Source organism: Hippichthys cyanospilos, chromosome 4 (assembly GCF_059441005.1).
Source record: "Hippichthys cyanospilos isolate Australia breed blue-spotted pipefish chromosome 4, RoL_Hcya_1.0, whole genome shotgun sequence".
NCBI lineage: Eukaryota > Metazoa > Chordata > Actinopteri > Syngnathiformes > Syngnathidae > Hippichthys > Hippichthys cyanospilos.
In genome coordinates this window covers 1,314,331-1,334,396 of record NC_142372.1, presented here as the reverse complement: position 1 = coordinate 1,334,396, position 20,066 = coordinate 1,314,331, and the positions used below count along the sequence as shown (strand labels likewise).

The window sequence follows — 20,066 nt, the reverse complement described above, 5'->3', positions numbered from 1 at the left end:
CGGCATTTATAAACAGGCAATAAGACGGCTAATAAAATGCTGTGTTACTTTTTACCTAAGGGGAGAGGCTGTGCTTTTGCAGAGTGAAGTGTAATTTCACATCCACGGCACCAGGGGGTGCAGTCGAGCTCTCGCGGTCAAATTCTCGACCATTGTTGTCAACCTTTTGCTGTCGACATTTTTTTTTTCATCAATCACGTTCATGATTACTGTGATTTAAAAAGCAATCAATACTGTTTTAGACCTCTTTCCGCCTGGTTAAAATGTTTGTGATATTGGTGCTCCTGTGTTAATATTGCAGATCAATTTACATCATTTTTACAATCATTTTTCAGGACAAAATGTTCCGTTGGTCAAAATAATGTTTCAAGTTTAAAGGATTAATTATTTTCATTCAATGCAGTTTGGGTTTTTTTTTTCCAGTTTCAGACTAACCTGTATAAACCCCGTAAAAAAAAAAAAAAAAAAAAAAAAAAAAAATATATATATATATATTATATATATGTATGTGTGTGTGTCTAATTTTCTCTTTGGGGGAGACATGGAAAAAAATAATTCTGAAGCGCTACTTGAAGCCAATAGATTTGTTTTTGTAATGTACAGGTATTTCTCTATGGGGCATTTTGTTATGACAACAAAGTTATGTCTTTACTCGCGTTAAATCACACAAAAACAAACAATGTGTAAAGGTAGAAAATGAGGTTGAACAAACATATTTCCCGAGAGTGCGTCTCAGGATTTTCCATTTCTTCTTTCCGCCGTCCCAATTAACAGCTTCGGTAGCAATTAGCCAAATCAAGTCTTTTCTTACAGGAAGCCCGGGGGGGGATGTGTGTCAAGAACCGGAGTTGCTTGAAAATATATGTCAGCAGAATCAGCATGGGCCCTAAAATGGAATCATTGGCTGAATGAGGATAAAAGCCGTTTGCTCCACGCGTTTAAAACTCTCGTCCGCCGTTTGAACGTCCATCTTGTGCAAACAAGAGAAGAATACAAATCTATAATGCATTTGAGTGCTTTATAAGTATGGTGCATGCTATAGGCCTACTAGGTTTTTTTTTTCGTTTATTAGACAACATTAGACAACATTCGACCAACATTGATCAGTCAGTCACATAAGCCCAGTTTGGACGCGCAGATGTACGTTTTTATATTGATTGTATTCTTACCTACAATAATTACGTAACGGGACAAGCTAAAGAGGGGACGTCAGTTAGCTATTAGCAGCCAGTGCCTGTTGCGGCTAACAGCAGCAGCTCGTATTGGCTGAGCTCGTTACGGCATTATTTTCAATAAAGGAATTGGGCAGACTGAACCGACGTCCGAGTCCATCCTCCTTCACAAAGTTATGTCTCCATCAGATTCAATTAAGAGTGCACCGGTTAGTAGAGGATGCGAAAGCTATTTCATTTGACTTGATTACGAGTTGCGGTCTTTTGGCATATGCACAAAATTGTAAATATATATATATGCGACTTGATTTGATTTGAAAGAGTCGCACAGCCAGTGTTACCGTGCTCCTTTCATGTTTACTTTTGTGTGTCTGGGATTGCTGCTGAAACAGCTGTGCCAAGATTAATTTTGCTCTTGGCTGCTTGCTGAAATGTATTATGCAGGCAAAGCCCGATATTGAATATCATCTCGCCGGTATAAACAAGGGGCGTATAAATTTTTACACAGTTAAGGAGAAAAAACAAAACAAAGATGAAATATATTTTTAAATAATCGCATGTCCACGCAAGGCTAGATTACTTTCTTACCGAGCGCATTAAAAACACAGGGTAAAACATTTCCACTCCGCACTTGATGTTTAACGCCGGACTATATCCATCTCTCTCGGGCAGCCTTTATGATAATGAGGCGCGGCGATCTGGTTACGGCAGACATTATCAAAGCGGAGCGCGGCGAGAAGCTGTAGGCCTCGCTCAAAGCCAACAAGTTGATTACAACGCCAAGTATTACAAATGACTTCAACAGGCTTCCCTTTTTAATAACCTTGTACACCTACAAGATAACGAGAAGACGCCGCGGCGAGCGGACCTCCGGTCAAATAAAATGCATGCATGATGAGCATTTAGTTTAATAAGTCCTTGAGCTTCCAATAAACTTCAGAGTTGAACATTTACAAGATGCCGGATGGACTTTTTATCCCTACGTTCTTCTTGGAGGCATACTTATACCGTCCAAAACGTGGACGTCTTTTCTCTGTATGCTCCAAAGATATTTGTCATGTACAGTATATGGCTGGTAACATTCTCATCTTTGTCCGGCGCCTATTTAACGACAGTAACGCATGTAAAAGTGGTTCGATGAGCCCCGGACGACTGCCGGAGGCGGTTCATAACCTTGTCAATACAGATTTTTTTTTTTTAATAAAAACTTATGGCATATATTCGTTGTTGAAAAGTCTAGGACACTTGAGAAATTAGTTTAAAAAAAGTCATCCCACTTCCGTTTCCACCAAGAAATACCAGTGGGCCTGAATATCCCATAGACCAGGATACTTGTACAAAAAACGTGCCAGAGAAGTGAAAATGATCGCCAAATGCCTAGAAGAAATAGTAATCGGTGTAATCTATACTAACACACTTACATAGCACATATTGTCAATATAGTTCCGCAGTACTAGATCGTTAACTCTTGCAACTAGAATCTGTAGACAGGCGCGTAACAAACCGCCGGGATGCCATTTCGAGTTATTGCTACGATTCCCATGGCCATTTTTGGAAAAGCCTTTGCGCAAGCTCAGGACCACAATGCACATCAACAAAACGCCAATCTTGACACAATATATGAGGAAGTGTGACCCGGAAGCGTGTCCCTCGCATTAACGATGCAGAGACCCCTGTTTCTGGTGGGCACCCGAGACTCATAGAACCTCTGTTACATACGCAACTGTAAAAAAGAAGAAAAAAAAAAAGACAAAAAACGTTCAAAGCTTGCAACAAATATGGCATGCAAACCAAGTGAAAAATGATCAGAATACTGAAAAAAGGTTCAAATTTCCCCCCCAAACTTTAGCTTGAGTGTAATCTTTCCCTTTGCTGCTTAAGAATACCTTCGAAGATATAGTTTGAGGCCAATATTAAAATGATTTATTCAAGTTGTTCACATCTTAGCATCCTCTTAGCATCAGGAATTATTTAATAGTATTTTACTGTATATCCTTATTCCAGAACCTCAGAAGATCAAATAGCTTAAAAAGGCTAATGGACTCATACGTTGGCTTTTAAATTCTTGAATAAGTGATAGGGTGAAACAGAAATAGTTACGAATGACAATCGGTGGGGATGACGCACACTGAGCACGTTGTCGGCTCTCTCTCCTCTGCGTCCGTCCCTCCAAACTCAAACGCGCTTGGTCACTTGAGGTCATCGAATTCAGAATGAACACATTTTGATAGTGAAAGGAAGAAGAATGTTTCTCCTGCAGAAGATATATCTCAGTTACCATTGACTTGGGGGGGCTCCAATATACTGTAGATGTGTCCAGCATAAATGAGTCTTTAGCTAGCACACTGGTGATCCACAGAGGGTGGCCAGATTGATAGCTCGCTAGCTAGCTAGCTAGCTAGCTAGCTAGGCAGGCTGTTGGCTAGCTACAGTAGCTTGCTAACTAGCTAGCTACAAAACAGACAGCCTTAATTATCATTACAACCATTTTTATGGGTTTTTCATTTTTAATTAAGTGGGAATGCGTTATTTGTCTTGTTTTCCACCAAGATGATTTTTTTTTTCATCTCAATACTGGATATTTGATTTGACTTTTCATTTGGATGCCCAAACACCGATCATTCTTGATGGCAAAGAAAAAAAATTGCCTGGAACGTATGTCTGATATTCCCACGTCGGCGTATTACGAAAGTGCTTCTATTGGTTACGGGCACAGGCCTTGTTTTTGTTGCTGCGTGTTTGTGATCCTATTTTATATTCCAAATGCGACTTCACAACAGTGACACACAAACGGGAATATTCATTGTGAGTGCATGTGAGACAAATTGCAAACTTTCTGCTTGTGAGCACGTCACAAGGTAAGCGTGTGACTTTGTGACTATTTTCAGTATGATAATTATAGAATCAATTAAAGCTACGTTGTTTTCCACCACAAGAAAATCGCTGGAATACGCAAGCTCGTAACCACGACTCGAATTTCTGTCATTTTCGCAGCAGTGTGTGACAGCTCAAAATGTTTCCATCAATTACTGAGAGGTCATGCAAAATCAAATTTAACCTAATAATACGGTTGCAGTTCATAATACACCCTATTTTTATATAGCTAAGAGTATAATAGACAAGTTCAGATAATACTCCTGACCATGAGACGCATGCTAAATAGCTCTGGGTTTCATTTACACTCATTCAACTAACTAACTCATACTAACTCATACTAACTCATTCAATTCCAAAGACACGTTTTCATGTTTTTTTTTCATTCAATCACAGGTACAATTTATGTTCTTTTCATGTGCTTGAGGTTCTGAAAACGGTTGCTACTAGATTAATTACAAAAGTCATCAATCACTTTAGATACCATAATTCCTTTGTTTTTGCTCTGTGAAGTGTAATTGCACATCCACGTCACCAGGTGGTGCTGTGGCGCGCTCATTGTCAAGGGCTGTGTGAAGATATCGCTTTGATATTGTCAACATTTTTTTGTCTTAGTTACATTAACAATTTGTGTGATTTAGAAAGCAATCATCACAATCTTTTATCATTTTTTTCTCCAATTTAAAATGTTTAAGATATTGTGTTAATGCTCCACATGAATTTACATTGATTATTATATGTTTATTTATTTAACTGTTCTTTGAAAAATGTTTCTAATATCATTAAGGATTAACTTTTTCTTTTCACCCGCTAGGCACTTTGATGCACTTTGTTTTGTTTTCTCTCAGATTCAGACTAATCTGCAAACGTAATGATCAGTAATGATAAACACAATTTTAGGTAAACTTGTATATTTTTTTTGTATAATGATCTTACTTATAGTTACCGCGGCGAGTGGGTGGTACATGAAATATTTTCAGGTATTTTTTTTTTTTTTTTTTGCAAAAAATAATTGAGAAGTAGCGCCGTCAGGTAACATTTCTCTGCGATAAATCAAACCCAAATAGCCCAGCCTGGCGTGACATTTCGGGTCACATCGGCCTAAAAGTTATTATGACTCTTCCGGTTTTATTTTCCATACAAGGCCCTGAGATGTATATCAAAGGAGCCGGCGCCTTTGCCGGCACGTCGTTCTTGGTGAGGGAGGCCAAAGGGCGGAAGCAAGTGTAGAAGAAAACCGACACATTAAACGCAGCAGCTATTTCTTAAGACGCATATACTCCAGAGACCAACGTTCTTTGTCTTCTTTTTTTCATCCGTACACTATGTAGCACTTGGGAAGTGTGTGGAGGGAAGGGAATTAGGGATTTAAAAGCAAAGGTATCAAGAGCAATGCAGCAGTCTTTTCACGCTCAAAGCAAACAATCGTGTGGATTTCCTGACATACTTTTCTCCCCGCGTCGCATCGAAAAGCCGGCGCTGTCACTAATTTTTCTCCTCGGCGGAGACAAAGGGGTTTTAAGTCTGGAGGAGTTCTCGCGGCGCGCGCCGCCACTTGCAGGCAATATTTCACCCCATCCATCTAGCAAGGATAATAGAGTGTCCTTGCTTTTCAACGCCTGGAGGAGTGACCAGTTATCACGAGCCACCAGCCCCGTTGTTAATAAAACGGGGATGGGAGGATCACGTCGGGGATAAAAAGACCAGAGACGCACGAGGGGGGTAGAGGACAAACGGGTGCGTGTTATTTTGACAGATGTCTCCGACCGCCCAAGTTAATGTGATCGGCAATTAGTTGGCAGGTTGGCATCTTACCTCCGAAGATAAATTTGGAGCCCCCGACCTCGCTGTTTAGGCCGCGGGTAGGAGAAGTGAGGAGCATTGTCGTGGCGGGACGGGGCGTGCGCTAATAGGCTGATCTTGCTAATGGCCCGGCTGACCTTCGCGCAAAGTCGAACGTCGGGGAGAAAGTAGTGTCGTGCAAATCCAGGGCAGCCGAAGGCAGCCTTCGCCGTCGCGGTTGGGATGCTAGAAAGGCGTCTACGCTTTCTTTCTTTTCGGACTTTCGCCCCTGAGTGAAGCCGCTCAAACGAGCCGCATTTTTTGGAGGGCAATATTCCTTCGTTCGGCATTCAAGATTTTTACTGTCACGGGCGTAGTAAAAGTACGCGACCAAAATCTTATTCTGTTCACTTCCCCGAGCAGGCTGCATTCCATAATCGAGCAAATAATAGAGTAGGCAATAAAACAAACAAACAAACCACACGTGGTTATGTTCTGAAAAGTACAAACAATAGGTGAAATGCACTAGGAAAAAGGTTTTCTGTATATATTGTTGTTTTTCGGTTCATTATACATTTTCACAAAAGCTTTTGGACATTAAAAAAGTATAATATTATAAATGTGTTTATTATATAGAGTTTTTTCACTTAAATTGTTTATTGTAATGATAATAATGCCATTTTTATTCATCACAAAACTCTTTGTTTTTACTTTTACCTTTCCCATATACAGTATTGTTTATTTTATTCATGTATGCTTTTTCATTCATTTTTGTTATGTTTTGAAGAGGTAAAACCCCTCTCCCAAATGCTAGTTTTCTAGACAAGTTGTAACACTTACTGAAAAAATAATAGTAATATTATAGATATTAAAGAATTAAACCAAAGGCCGAAATGTTTATTTGAGAAATAAAAACAAATGGCCTTTCATTGATTTTCCACAGTCCTTTCCGTTATCTGAGCTGTATCGTATTAAAAAAAATGGATGGAGCTTTTATGAATAACAAACTTAACGATAAATTCACAAGAAAACTTAGCACCTTTAGTGCCAGCTATTTTCTGACCATTCTACGCTAACACCTGAACAAAAAACAAAAAAAACAATCAATAAATACCTGGGATAACATAAGGAATACAAATGCTTGAAAGTTTTGTGAAGTGTAATGAATCTCAATCAAATACCTGCTGCCAATCTAACAAGTAATAGAAAACTCGAGGATCATTTCAGCACGCGGGCAATTCATAAGGAGAAAAAAAAATCCTGGTTGGCAGTGTGAAACAACACAATTTGTGAAAGCAAATATAATATCTTCTCAAAGCGTCTTATGTATCAAAACAAATAAACAAAATATGCCAATATGTTTCATAGAAGGTAAAATCACATCGAAATGAGAAGGCATATTGTTTTGCAAAAAACAATTTAGTGTTGGGCGCAGGCTGATGTTTTGGGATTAAAACATGCAAGGGAAATGTTTTGGTAAGACTACACAGGAATGAGCGCACGACAAATATATTGCGCCTTCTCACTGTTGTTTTCTGAATGCGGTTTAATTTTTAGGCAGAAAACACATTTTAATGACTTGATCATTTATCCATTTCTAAAAGTTCAAGAATATGACATTTTAAAAAACAAATAAGATGCTTGAATTAGTCTTTACGTTATGATTTATTCTACACTCTACGTATTGGTAATATTGCCCTATCGTCGTGGTAACAATGTAGACTCTAATGGGACGAGAGTGACAATAACTATTATAATAAGAGGGGCGTGCGACTTTTAACAACAGCTCCAAACGAACTTCTCATTTCTAGTGAAAATGGATAATTATCCATTGAAATAATTCGTAACAGCTTGAGTTTGTCTTGGTTTGAACTCACAGCGCCTTAGTCTTTGAGTAAAGCGTTTGGCAGATGGCATTAAAATCACCTACCGGTCCCACGTTTCAGGCTCAAGTAAAATTGTACTTCTCATAAAATAATCCTTGTAAATGCAAATAATGAATAAATCATACCCGACTGATTCTGCAAAAGATCATAAATATCAGTGTAAATCAAAGCTGCGGCTCTTCTACGTGCAAACTAATCAATCTAAGTAATGCGAATTGAGGAAGCGTACACAAGCAGGCATTCATCCATTGGCTAGCGCTTTGTCCGTGGTTGGGTCGCGTAAGCGGAAAGCCCAGACTTCCCTCTCCCCTGCCACTTCGTCCAGCTCCTCCGCGAGGTTCCCCAGGTGTAACCGGGCCAGTCGAGCGACGTAATCTCTTCACTGGGTGGTCCTCGGGACCTCCTCACGGTAGGACTTGATCAGACCACCTCACTAGGGAGGCATCCGGGAGGTATCCTGACTAGATGCCCGAACCGCCTCAACTGGCTCCTCTCAAGGAGGAGCAGCGGGTCCGCACTGAGTGCCTTCCTAATTACCGAGCTTCTCACCTTATCCCTAAGGCAGGGGTAGGGAACTCCGAGTCCTCCAGAACCAAATCGTGCCTATTTTTTATGTCTCCCTCACCTTTCACACCTGGTTCAAATAATCAGCTTGTCAGCAAGCCCTGCGGAAGCCTGATAATGATCCCGATCACTTCAATCAGGTGTGTTAAAAGTGAGACACCTCAAAAACAGGCAGGATATGGCTGTCCAGGAACGGATGTTCCCTACCCCTGCCCTAAGGGAAAGCCCGGACATAGAGAGGACAAAAACCTATTTCGGCCACCTGTATCCCGGATCTCGTTCATTCCGTCACGACCCACAGCTCGCGACGATAGGTAAGGGTAGAGACGGAGATCTCTCTTCAGAACAGACCGGTACAGCGTCCGCATCTCTGCAGATCCGCCTGACCACCTCCGGCCGTTTGCCCATTGCTACTCATCCAAAGGGACTGCCAATACTCCCAAGCCATTCATTGCTTTATTCCCCCTCCCGTGTATGTTTTTTTCTATGTTATTTTATGTATTTTGGTTCCGATGAATTGTGAAATATCAAAGGAAGGGAGACAAATATGTCCAACAAGAGAATTGGAGAGGGACGAGAGCCCGTACTAAAGTCAAGTTGTATAATAGAGAGGACCGAATGACACAGGGGAATCGACTCCTGTTTTCCACTGATCACCATGAGAAACGCGAGGTACAAACTCAGGGCTGTTAGAAAACTCCATTTTTGTTTGTCCAAATTCAACCATCAACTACAGCCAACATGAGGAACGTTATCACACACACGCTGTGAGTGCAAGATTACAATTACAGCCTCCCGCTGGTCTCAGACCGGTCAGCAGAGAATTCATTCATGTTCCTCGCTCTCATCTATGAACAACTTCGCACATGCCAACTGTGAAACAAGAGGGGATCGACCTCCTACAGCATATGCCAAACACCAATGTAAAGGGAGCAAAGGGCACTTCTTTTCTTCCTCTGGGGAATTCGGACCACCAACTGGTCACTAGCGGAATAATCAGCATGCAACAGAAGGACTTTGGCTTTTAACTGACTTTGCTCAACTTTTAACCTTTTAACCCCTTTTAACAATGGCCCGTCAACATTGAGATACGCCATAAAGGGGGCAAGGCAGCCTCACAGTAAGAGGTGCCTTCTCTGCAAACCAGGCGTTTTACTTCCTGGCTAAAAATATCAGTTCCATAAAACTCATATTGAATCAGAAATGCAATTGCCAATCACCAATTACATGGAATAAATATCATGTTGTAGGCCCTTTAAGATGGTGGTTTTATTTATTTAGTTTTTTCCAATTAAATGTCTCCCAATTATATATTTTTTTTTCCGCCATTCAGGAGGCATCTTAATACAAACTTTTCATCTTAACATCGTAGAGTACTGTTCGATAACAATATCGATTCCATACGATGTCAGCAGGAATGATACACCTTTATGAAATAAAAAATCCTTATTTTATTGCACGGCAAAACCAAATGCTTTTCCCTGACGTAACTCCCCATCCCACACAGTTAGATTTCGGATGTAGACCGATATAACCCAATACTGTATTATATTGGCTGATATTGGACCAAAAGCACTGCATCATAAGGCAAGTGCTGTTGTCTCATAGATGTTTGTTTGTGTTGTCAAAAGACAGAGCGACGCAAGACGAAAACAAAAACAGGCAACGCAGCCAAAAGAAAACAAATTTGCCATCTCCTTTTCCAAAAGCCGGCTGTACAAATGCATCCCACCTTGGTCCCAGGCGCTGCATTTGGTAACACATTAAATAGACATTATAAAAAGCCGCAGACAGCGCTTTTGATGAGCAAACATCTATTCCACTTTTAGCTGTCGCAGCAATCGGATGTGTTTTTTGACTGGGAATAAAACAGTGATGTTCTAGTCTAAAATGTATCATATATTCATAATATATCAACAAATCCCGCTTTTGCTGTTTACCTTGTATACTGGAACTTGCATTTCACACATTAACACACAGAAAAAAGGGATGATAACCTTTGGGAGGGCTTTGTTGTTTGCTGGAAGTCTTACAGGGGCCGTAACAGGAAAAGTCAACTTTTTGGAGCTTTTAACATTGTTGCAATGTTTTTTTTTGTTTTGTTTTTTTTTTCTCCTTCATTAACGCATTTCTAAACATTCCTTGCTTATCTGTGCTCTTACACCGGCCGCAACCAATGACTTGAATAAAAATCATGAGGACAGAAGCTTTCCATACCTCCTCTACACCGCCCTCGCGTCGCCCGTGCATGAGTAAATACACACCAACCTTATCCATGTCTTTTAGTTTCGCTTTGGTTCCGGAGCTGGGATTTTGCACCCAGTCGGCCAAGTAGATAGCAGCGTTTCATTTACAGCCAGACAAGTGACATCGGCATTAAATAACCGGTGGAACTATTGTTATGAATACTATATTGCAACTGGGAAGAATTTGATAGGAGGAACACGTCTTAGTCAGAGCGGCGTATTGATGCAATTTTGCATTTTAATGTCGGTAAAAAGCCAGTTTTTGGCCCGTATTCATGCTCGGTACCATAAAACTCATATTTAATCAGAGATTCAATCACCAGTGTGCCAAATGTAATTTATTTGCACATATTACACTGGAGAAAGAATAAAATATCATAAAACAGGCACTTCTCACGGTGTAAAGCACAGGATAAAATCCGATAGCGGAGTGGGAATATCGCAGGCGAATTCTATAGCCGCGCAGTCGTTTGACCTCTAGTGCCGACTGGAGCCACGGCGGTCTAATCAGCGCAGCACAAGACGCTACCTGAGGGCTTGTATCCAGCCTAGTGGGAGTTTGGGGAGGTGAGACTTCCATTCTCGGTGTTTACAGTTTGTCTACTGCTGTCTTGCGAGCCAGCCCCTCATGTTGAGCCCGCAAGAGCACAGGTGATAAATGTTTAATGTGTTTACAACTAATGAGACGAAAAATAAAAGCAACATATTTGGTCTTTGGGTAAAATAGACGTAACCACCCCATCCGATACGACACACAAGTTTTTGTTTTTTTTCTTTAAGCAATTGAAGTGACGAATTGTACGCTATATCTGCATGCACGCTTTTCATCATTTACATTGAGATGGAAAAAAAAATTTGTGAAAAAAAAGCACAGTCAAAACTTTCGTCCTCTTACAACACAAACATAATTAGCATGATTCTTTGCACATTTACAGATTCAAGCAGAGATTGTTAATTAAATCGAATCCAAAATCGAATCGATTCGCAGACCCAAAAACCGTAGTCGCATCAAACGGTGAGATAGACAAAGATCCCTTGTCCTTAAAGGTTGAATCCGTCGCGCGCAACTACTTGCGAGGTCAGTCTAACACTCGAGATGCCCAAATAGAATAAACAAGCCATTTGAACCCTTGTTTGAAATGAAGTGATTCTGATGATTCAGTCCCCAAAAGCCTGTGCCTTTGATTTCTTTTTTAGCTTGATCTCGACAAGACTTTCCAAAAAGCTTAGACCAAAAATGGCCAGAAAAAAAGCCCCCCCTTCTAAGAAAGAAATAGTCTTGAACAATTCCCCCTGAATGATTCATTTTCACAAAAGCCGGCGCTAGTTTAGCAATTACAATAAAATGCAATATTACACAGCTAATACGTTGGCGTGCGCGTGCCAAACGTAGACAGAATCCTGCTTAATATGGACCCTGTAGACATCATTATGTACAGTAGCTGTCTGTCTATGCGGACCTTCCCTCTCTATATGCGCACATGCTATCTGCGGGGGTTGCGTTTGCAGTATTTCGTAATGGTTTCATGGGATCGCAATGGCAGTGGGCAATCAACGGTCAGGTGTGTAGTAGATCAACAAAATAAAAGCTCAAAGAGGATCACCCAGGCACGGAGGCAAATTCATTTGACGCTAGCGCGGACGGAGAATATGCTAAGAGGCCTTTGTTTATGTACCGCATTGTTAATGGGGAAAAAAAGATTCTCCGGCGTGTACTGTACGTGCAACAACAAAAGCAATCTCCTCCGCGCCCCAGATGACTATCACGCTGTGTTTTCCAAGTATGGAGTTAATGAGACTAATACTTATTACTCAAGCAAAAATGGCAGGGATGTTTTCATCAAGTTAGGCCGCGGAGCTAATGATGTCGTAACTACCATGTAAGACAATTTCTAATGAGTGAGGAATAGTTGATACCAAAAGGGAGCGGGAAATGTGTAACTTGTGAACAAGGCCAAGCCCGCTTGGATGATTTGGAATGAGAGCTCAGCCGCCGGAATGACTTCGGTTCCAATGAATATACGCCGTCGTTTTCCCAAAAGCAGGCTTATGTCGCAGAGGTTCGTCTTGAGTTATTGACGAAAATATAACATTTTGGCAGATATGCGTTCTGGGATTGTTCTTCGGGTCTCCACTTTTATTTCCCGGCGGCCCAAAAGTTCAAATTGTAATTGAATTGGATGAGGGAAAGGATTAGTAGACGATGAGCACCGTCGAAAGATGAATTTCCCGATCTATATTACGTACAAACACATCATTCATTTTCAGAGACGTAAGCCTGATTTTGGGAAAACGCAACAAGTGTACAATTTCATGAGATGTAAGGTGAGTGAGAACAAGTGGGACCGTTTGTACTCACTAGGGGCGTGCAAGGGGTCCAATATTCTGGGTTGAGCTCAGCTCGGGGACGGAGGTCCAGATATTCGGGGTTCAGTTCGGTTCGGGTGCGTGTTAATGTTCCCTTTAATGAAGATTAGAAAATCAAAGTTAGAAAATCTGACGCTAAAATAACATGAGAACACATGTGATTAACATTCCATCCCCAAGACATATGTACAAGCCCAAATATAAGACTCGCTTTTTCCCACCAAAATGAAGGCGAAAAGTATGGTTGCATCCTTTAAACAGTCATCTAAAAATTTGACCTTTTTTTTTTTACCCTCAAGGAAGATTGATCTGTCAGCCACGTAAACCGAGTTTTGATAGACCGTGTACTCGCTCACAACAATCATCGGAACGTGACGAGCTACAGAGCAGAAGTCAGTTGCAGCTGTTAGCAACCAGTCCCCGGTACCTACAGTAGTATTTTCAAAAACAGAAGTGAGCAGACGGAACCAACAGCCGAGTCCATCTTTGTTTACACGAAGGAATATTACCAAAACGGAGAGGCTCATGTAAAATTTAACATGCAATTAAAAGTGCATCAACTGGCATTGGCGATGCTTTCACCGGCCGCTCACAAGGTGGGAAATATGAAACACACTCACACCTAACCTGCAACAAATATATAACTTGGCCTGCAAAATACTTATTTGACTTCACCTTTCTGGCCAAAATGCCACAGTTGTGTTAAACATTTTTAGAAATTTGAGAGGAACATTTTTTTTGTTCGGAACCTGTCTTTTGAACTGTTTTTACCGGTCTCTGATCTCAAAACAAGGTAAGTGTGTGACAAACACACTTAAAATCGGTATGACTTCCCAGTCGTTCCGGCCCGCGCTAAAAATGAGTTTGACGCCCCTGCTATACACGGTGACATGGGAGATACCAGAATTTGACCCTAACATTAAAAGTGCATCCCGTCCACAGCTGTATCCTACATTTGGCCAATTACGGTAGTGAGAAAGACAGAAGACATCATTTAATGTAAAACCATGAGACATTTCTCAGAGGAGCAGAGGTCTTTAACAGTGTGTAGTGAATCTAGATAAACCATTAGCACCATACTCTTCAACGTGCGACGGCAGAGCAATTAAAAATGCAAATTTACCATTGTTTAATGGGATTTCAAAAGGAAATCCTGCCTGCTTGATTTGCAGCAATTGTTTGTTGCATTGTGCCCTAGTTTATACGGCAGGTCCGTGGAATGGACCGATTCTTGCGGTCCCCACGAGGTCTATGATGTATACTGTAATTATCTGCTGATTCTCAAAATGGCCGCGCGTAATGAGGCTACTCTGTATGAAACCTCCGGCATAAATCACTGTCTTTAGCAGACGAACAACATCAACGCAGGGCCTCCAACTTTAAGATTGTTTGCTTAGTTTCCTGACCATTTTCAGCCTCCGTCAAACGAGGGAAAATGCCTGCAGACATTTTCAGTTATCTACAGCGTACGTAAAGTTTGGCAGCCAATGTATTATCAGCTCGCCGCTTTACTGCTTTGCAAAAAAGCTGCCGTTTGTTTATTGATGCCACGCTGTATTAAATGGCAGCGTGCCAGTGTCTGTGTCTGCTTGCTGTCGCTGGCATCAAGCATTGTGTCTATAGGAACTGTTTTAATATTCATATGATCCCGACACTAAAATACAGACGCTAGATACGTACCGATGCTTTTCTATTTTTTTTTCAAAGCTCCCCCATGAAAAACGTGTAAATATATCCCACTCATCTCTCAGTACGTTCCATAATCGAGCAAATCATAAGGTAGGCAATAACACCAGTATGTGTATGTACATACATACATAAACAGGTTAGGAGTTAGTCTGAAACTGAAAAAAAATACTTAAACGTGCCTGAAATACAATTGATGTCAATCCGTTTTTAAACTATAAACATTTTGGACAAAATGAATCGTTTGACGCTGAAAAAAAAAAAAAAAAAAAAAAGTGATGGATCATTAACACAGGAGTACCAATATCCTAAACATTTTACCTGTAGAAAAAACTTACAGTATAAGGCGCACCTGATTATCAAACACACCTAAAAGCCTTCAATTTCGTCAGACGGTGACGGTGCGCCTGATAATCCGGTGCGGAAAATATGCTATTCATTTCCTTTAGTAATGTGTTTATATATGAAATAGATCAAACAATAAAAAATTCTGATGAATCCAAAATGTAATCAATATGAAGGATGAGCACAAATACCCACTGGCTTACCGTACTTAAGTGTACGCTAAGTAATTAACACACCTCCAAATCAAATTCTCCGCCATGTAGATAATGTTGTTTTTTTTTTTTTATAGAGGGAACATGGAAAGGTAGGAAATGGTATCATAGAGCTGAATCTCCCCGTGGGCCTTTAAAGTCATTCTGTTGAACTTGTGGGCGAGGAGATGAGTTTCATTAGGGGGATAAAACACACTTTAATTAGCTTTACCATTAGCCGAGTGGCTGCCAAACCATCCCGGTCACGGCAGACCTTTAGTTCTCTTTAATTACATTGGAGATATCACACCATGGGCTTTTTCTTGACATCACAGGGCTCCGTTCTTTCCCCAACAAGTTTGTTTTTTTCATTTATTTACTTTTTTTTTGTTTTTTTTTTACTGTGCGCATGTGTGTGTATGTACGGGTGCTACAAAGAAAGGAGCAGTGTTTAGCAACTTGTGACTGCTCATGAGATTCAGGACCTAAAAAGAATGACCCAGTTTTTTGGTGTTTTTTTTTTTTGCATTTCTCCGAGGTCACGGGTAGTGGTGTTGGGATATCATAAATACATGCTATTAAAATGATAGCGCTTTTGTCAAAATCCGTATTCACTCCTATTGCCAGCTATCTAACTTAAACATTCATGTGAACAAAGGCTGGCAGTAAATGAATTGAAAATGTCTAACATGTTTAGTTCAAATGAACGTTTTTATATTGTTCTTAGCAGGTAAGAGTGCCCGTCACTGGAAAGCTATTTTTAAGACAAAGACCTCCTACTTATCTTCCATGCATGCCAAAAAGGTTAAATAAATAAAAAAACAAACAGCCATTGCCATCTAATTATTTTCACAGGCCACTTGAGTCAACTCTGCCAGCACTAGCGATATCGTATCACTGAACTGCACACAACTTCCACAAATGTCCACTGTGAGGCGCACTAGACTGACAAAAATCCTGTGAAACAGGGGTGTCCAAACTTTTTTCTGACGACCACCTACAGATAAGTAGAAATGCAGAAGGTCAACGTAGTTTTTTTTGTCGCTTTTATTTGAAATTATCAAACACGGTAAGTACAAAGCTCCATAGAAATGCTCCTATACCCTTTAGATTCATAATAATAATTGCAAGAGTTGATGTTATGAATGCAGTTCATTGGGTTGCCTTGAGATGGCGCTGGTGTATTGGTGGTGCACGCAGAGAACTTTGAATAGGTCATTTTATTTGTACGTTTTTATTTTACATATGCAGTGATCCGGGGCGTCGTTTACAAGTCCACGGCAACAATGATGTTTATTTTGGGGTCAGTTTGCGCTTGTATGTTTATTTAAGTTCAGTTTAATTTAACATCATGCAAAATACCTCCTGTGTGTTGTGCAACGTGCTAACAAGGCGCTAATGTTGTTATACGGTCTTGTTCGCGCGAGCGCTGGCATCTTGCGTCTCATTATTCTACAACAATTTCGCCTTTCATATCCTGAATTTTCTCTCGTAACGAGAGACATTATTCCTCTGAAGAGGCATTTCTTAAGCTGAATTTTTTTATAACAGGAGACACTTGTAAGTAGAGATACCACCGTATAAGCCAGTGCTTCTCAAATGCGCGAGCTGATGCCAGACGAGTGCAGATGACCCTCGGGAAAAGACTTTGTTTTTGTCGTGTGAAATGTAATTGTGATAAAAAAGACATTTTCATCATTTTTCTCTTTTAGTTTCAGGCACTTTGATGCACTTGGTTACTTTATTCTGTTTTAGACTCCGCTGTAACCTGTACAAATGCTGTTAAAAATAATTAACACTTGCTGAAAGTTGATTTCCATCGCTTATTTATCGTCGAGTTGGGGGATAAGCAAAATATAATGGAGAAGCAGTGGCGTAAGCGGCGATTGAAATCTTGACTTTTCAACACCACGGTTAAACGGTCAACCCGGTTATCGACCCGTGCCTAATTGAGCCATTTATGACTACCATAAAAGCAGAAAAAAACCTTCACATTCTCAATTGAGCGTATCACACATGAAAAACCCCCTAAATATGCGGCGCTAGAGCAGAGTAAAATCAAACGCAGCCTGATTTGACTTGTGCCTGGATATGGCCCAATACGGGTTCATATATTAAGACCATAATCACCGTGCGCTGGCATGGCTCTCGCCTCCTTTTCAGTCTGATGACTTACAGGCTGAAGCGGCGGTCATACAAATGAGCCTGGTAAGTGCTCCTTCGTGGGGAAAGTCCCCCCGGACATCAGCTGACTCGCCCTGTCTCTTATTCTATATTCTTGACCTATAACGCAAACGTATACAAACTTTTTTCCTCTGAGGAAAAAAACAGTTAGGGCCACTTAAATTATTTTCTGCATGGAGGAAAATCTATTCTCAGGTGGGTCGGACAGCTAAAAATCATGCTATGTAATTCAAAAGCAATCCATTATATGTGGATTTGTGTGATGCATGTCAAGCTAGTCTCACTTCATCACTAAGAGCAGGGTCAAATTTAAATATAGTTTTGAAAAGCAAAAAAAAAAAAAAAAACCAAATGAAGCTAAAAATAATAGTCTTATTTCAATGCTTTCCTTTTGATGGAAAAGGGCCTTTTCCTTTTCAAATTAAAAGCAAATTAAAGGGAACATGAAGCAACCTATTGTTAATCAAAACACCTTATGGCTTTATTTTGTTCAGTTTACAGATTCATTGACACAACGTCACCGCCTGGGTGAAATTTCAGCTCCCTAGAGTCTTATTTCATTGCTTTCCCTTTTATGTATAATCCCATTGATGTGAAGATCAAAGAATTGGGAAAAAAAGGTTAAAAATGGCATTCGTTTGTTAGAGGGATGCTAGCCCGCTTGCGCCCACGTGCCCTTGAGCAATGCATACCACATTACAGCAAAAACAAAAAAAAACTGCCTGTCTGCCACTTGCATATGGAATCCATTGACTTTTGTCCTCATAAATGTGTTAATCAGAACCTCCAAGACAAGCCCGCGATAAATCACAAAACAATAAGAATTATTATTAGCGCAGATTGAAACGAGTCAACAGCGAGGCCACATCAGGTAATCCGGAGTTAATAAAGGCGTCGGATGTTATCTAAGCTATAATGCCGCTAAATGAGATGAAGTCAAGTGCGGTGGGGCCGACGGTCCAGATAGACCCTCTCCACCATTATTAGCTCAATCACTCGGGCGACGTTAAACTTGTCGGCTATGAAAGGAAGAAGGAAGGTGCTCGGCGACGCGAGCGTCACTTGAAAGTCCAAGATGTTTGCGTCGAAAGACTCCGTCGCACTTCCCACGCGCTGGCCATAAATGACTCTCAAATGTTTCAAGCGGCCTTCGGGGAGCTGGGATAGCGTCGCTAATGAAAGCTAGCGGCCTCGGTAACAGCTACGTTATTGTTTGCGATGCATTATATATGTCCGATGCGTCGACGACGGAAGCGAAGAGCCGCGGCCGCTTGAGGAGCTTAATGCGTTTTCGAACCCGCACGGCGAGGAACACCCAGAAGTGTCGGTCAGGAAAAGTCAAGTTGGATGTAAAACAGAGGTTACGTTATAGTGCCGTATTGATTCTTTTCACTTCAAATGCATCGCTGATGCCCTAAAGGTATCACCGAAAATAAAAAGTGAAATAAATCCCAGATCCAGGTTTTTGAGGCGTTTAGGGATTAATGAAGCTCAGAAGGACTTAAAAGGGAGTCCTTAGTTAGAATGTTGGATGGGAGTTTGCCATCAACCTTTCGCTTGTTCCCCCGGCTGCTACAGCAATGAATTTTAAAAGCTGCGGGTTTCTAGCTCACCTTCTGGTATGTGCCATAAAGTCCCTTTTTTCTTCATCTGAGCTGGCCTTTATCCACAAATTCCCACCCTGGGGCACGCAATTTGCAAAACTGCATAAGCGTATTTTAATGGGCAATCTACTCAAAAAATCGGGGGGAATGTTTGTGCCGGTGGACGCGTGTTGGACTGTGGATGACTGAAAATTCAGAACGGGAGTGTTCCCCTTTATGGCCATGCCCGGACCGAGGGGAGAATTTGAAAATCCGCGATTTTCGGACATTCTTACAAGCGGGCATTGTTGGGGCATACAAACGGCAATTCACACTCTCTGTGGGCAATTTGGTGTGTCTAATATGACTTCCGTGCATGCTTTGGGGAATGCGGGAGGAGCCAGAGTACCCGGGAAAAAAAAAAAAAAAAAAAAAAAAAAGGGCATGAGCACAGGGAGAACATGCAAACTCCACACGGAAGGGCCGGACCCGTGTTCGAACCCACGACCTCCGTATGCGGGGCGGATATTTTGTCAAATGCTTTGATCTTTACATCAATGGGATTTCACACCAAAGCAATGAAAGAGAACGCCAGTGAGCTGAAATTTCACCCAGATGACGACAACATGTCAAAGTTCAACATGACACGACCACTAAGTTATCACACTACCAGGGGTGTGCAAGAAAGTACCCGGAGGAATCCCACGCAGGCACGGGGAGAACATTCAAACTCCACACAGAAAGGCCAGAACTGTAATCCTACCCACGACCTCCATCGCAAGGCCAATGTGCTCAGCAGTCTTCCTCCATGACTACCTGTAGTGTGCCAGAAAAGCAGAGTACCCGGAGAAAACCCACGCAGGCACGGGGAGAACATTCAAACCCCACACAAGAAGCTTTATTTACGACCAGTTTGCAAGAAAACCGGCGTCATGTAGACCACGCCTCCATGTTCTATTCCAGTCCTTTTAATGGAGTTAACAATAAAAATACTGAGCCATTTGGAAAAATGCTCCCTTTTATATGCTTCCGTTATTTTGAATTTCCAAAAGGGGACGTAAAAAAAAAAATAAAACGAGAAATCGGGACCTATCATTTACAAGCGGGCTGACAGGTTTGTGCATATCTCTTAACTCCAATGGCGCCTTAACTGCGTGCCGGTCCGAGTTACATGCGAGCGTCGCGT

At 41.2% G+C, this 20,066-nt stretch overlaps 1 protein-coding gene across 3 annotated transcripts in view; it reads right to left on the bottom strand.

Moving 5' to 3' along the window:
- pcdh9 (protocadherin 9) overlaps positions 1-20,066 on the bottom strand; it is a 167,461-nt gene that overhangs the window by 103,907 nt on the left and 43,488 nt on the right. For 2 of the 3 annotated variants that reach the window (XM_088413321.1, XM_088413323.1), the window contains exon 3: positions 12,884-12,985. The exons of the other annotated variant lie outside the window; for it this stretch is intronic. In XM_088413321.1, coding sequence (XP_088269447.1) covers positions 12,884-12,985 — 102 coding nt within the window. The remainder of the gene's footprint in view (positions 1-12,883; positions 12,986-20,066) is intronic. 3 annotated transcript variants of the gene reach the window in all.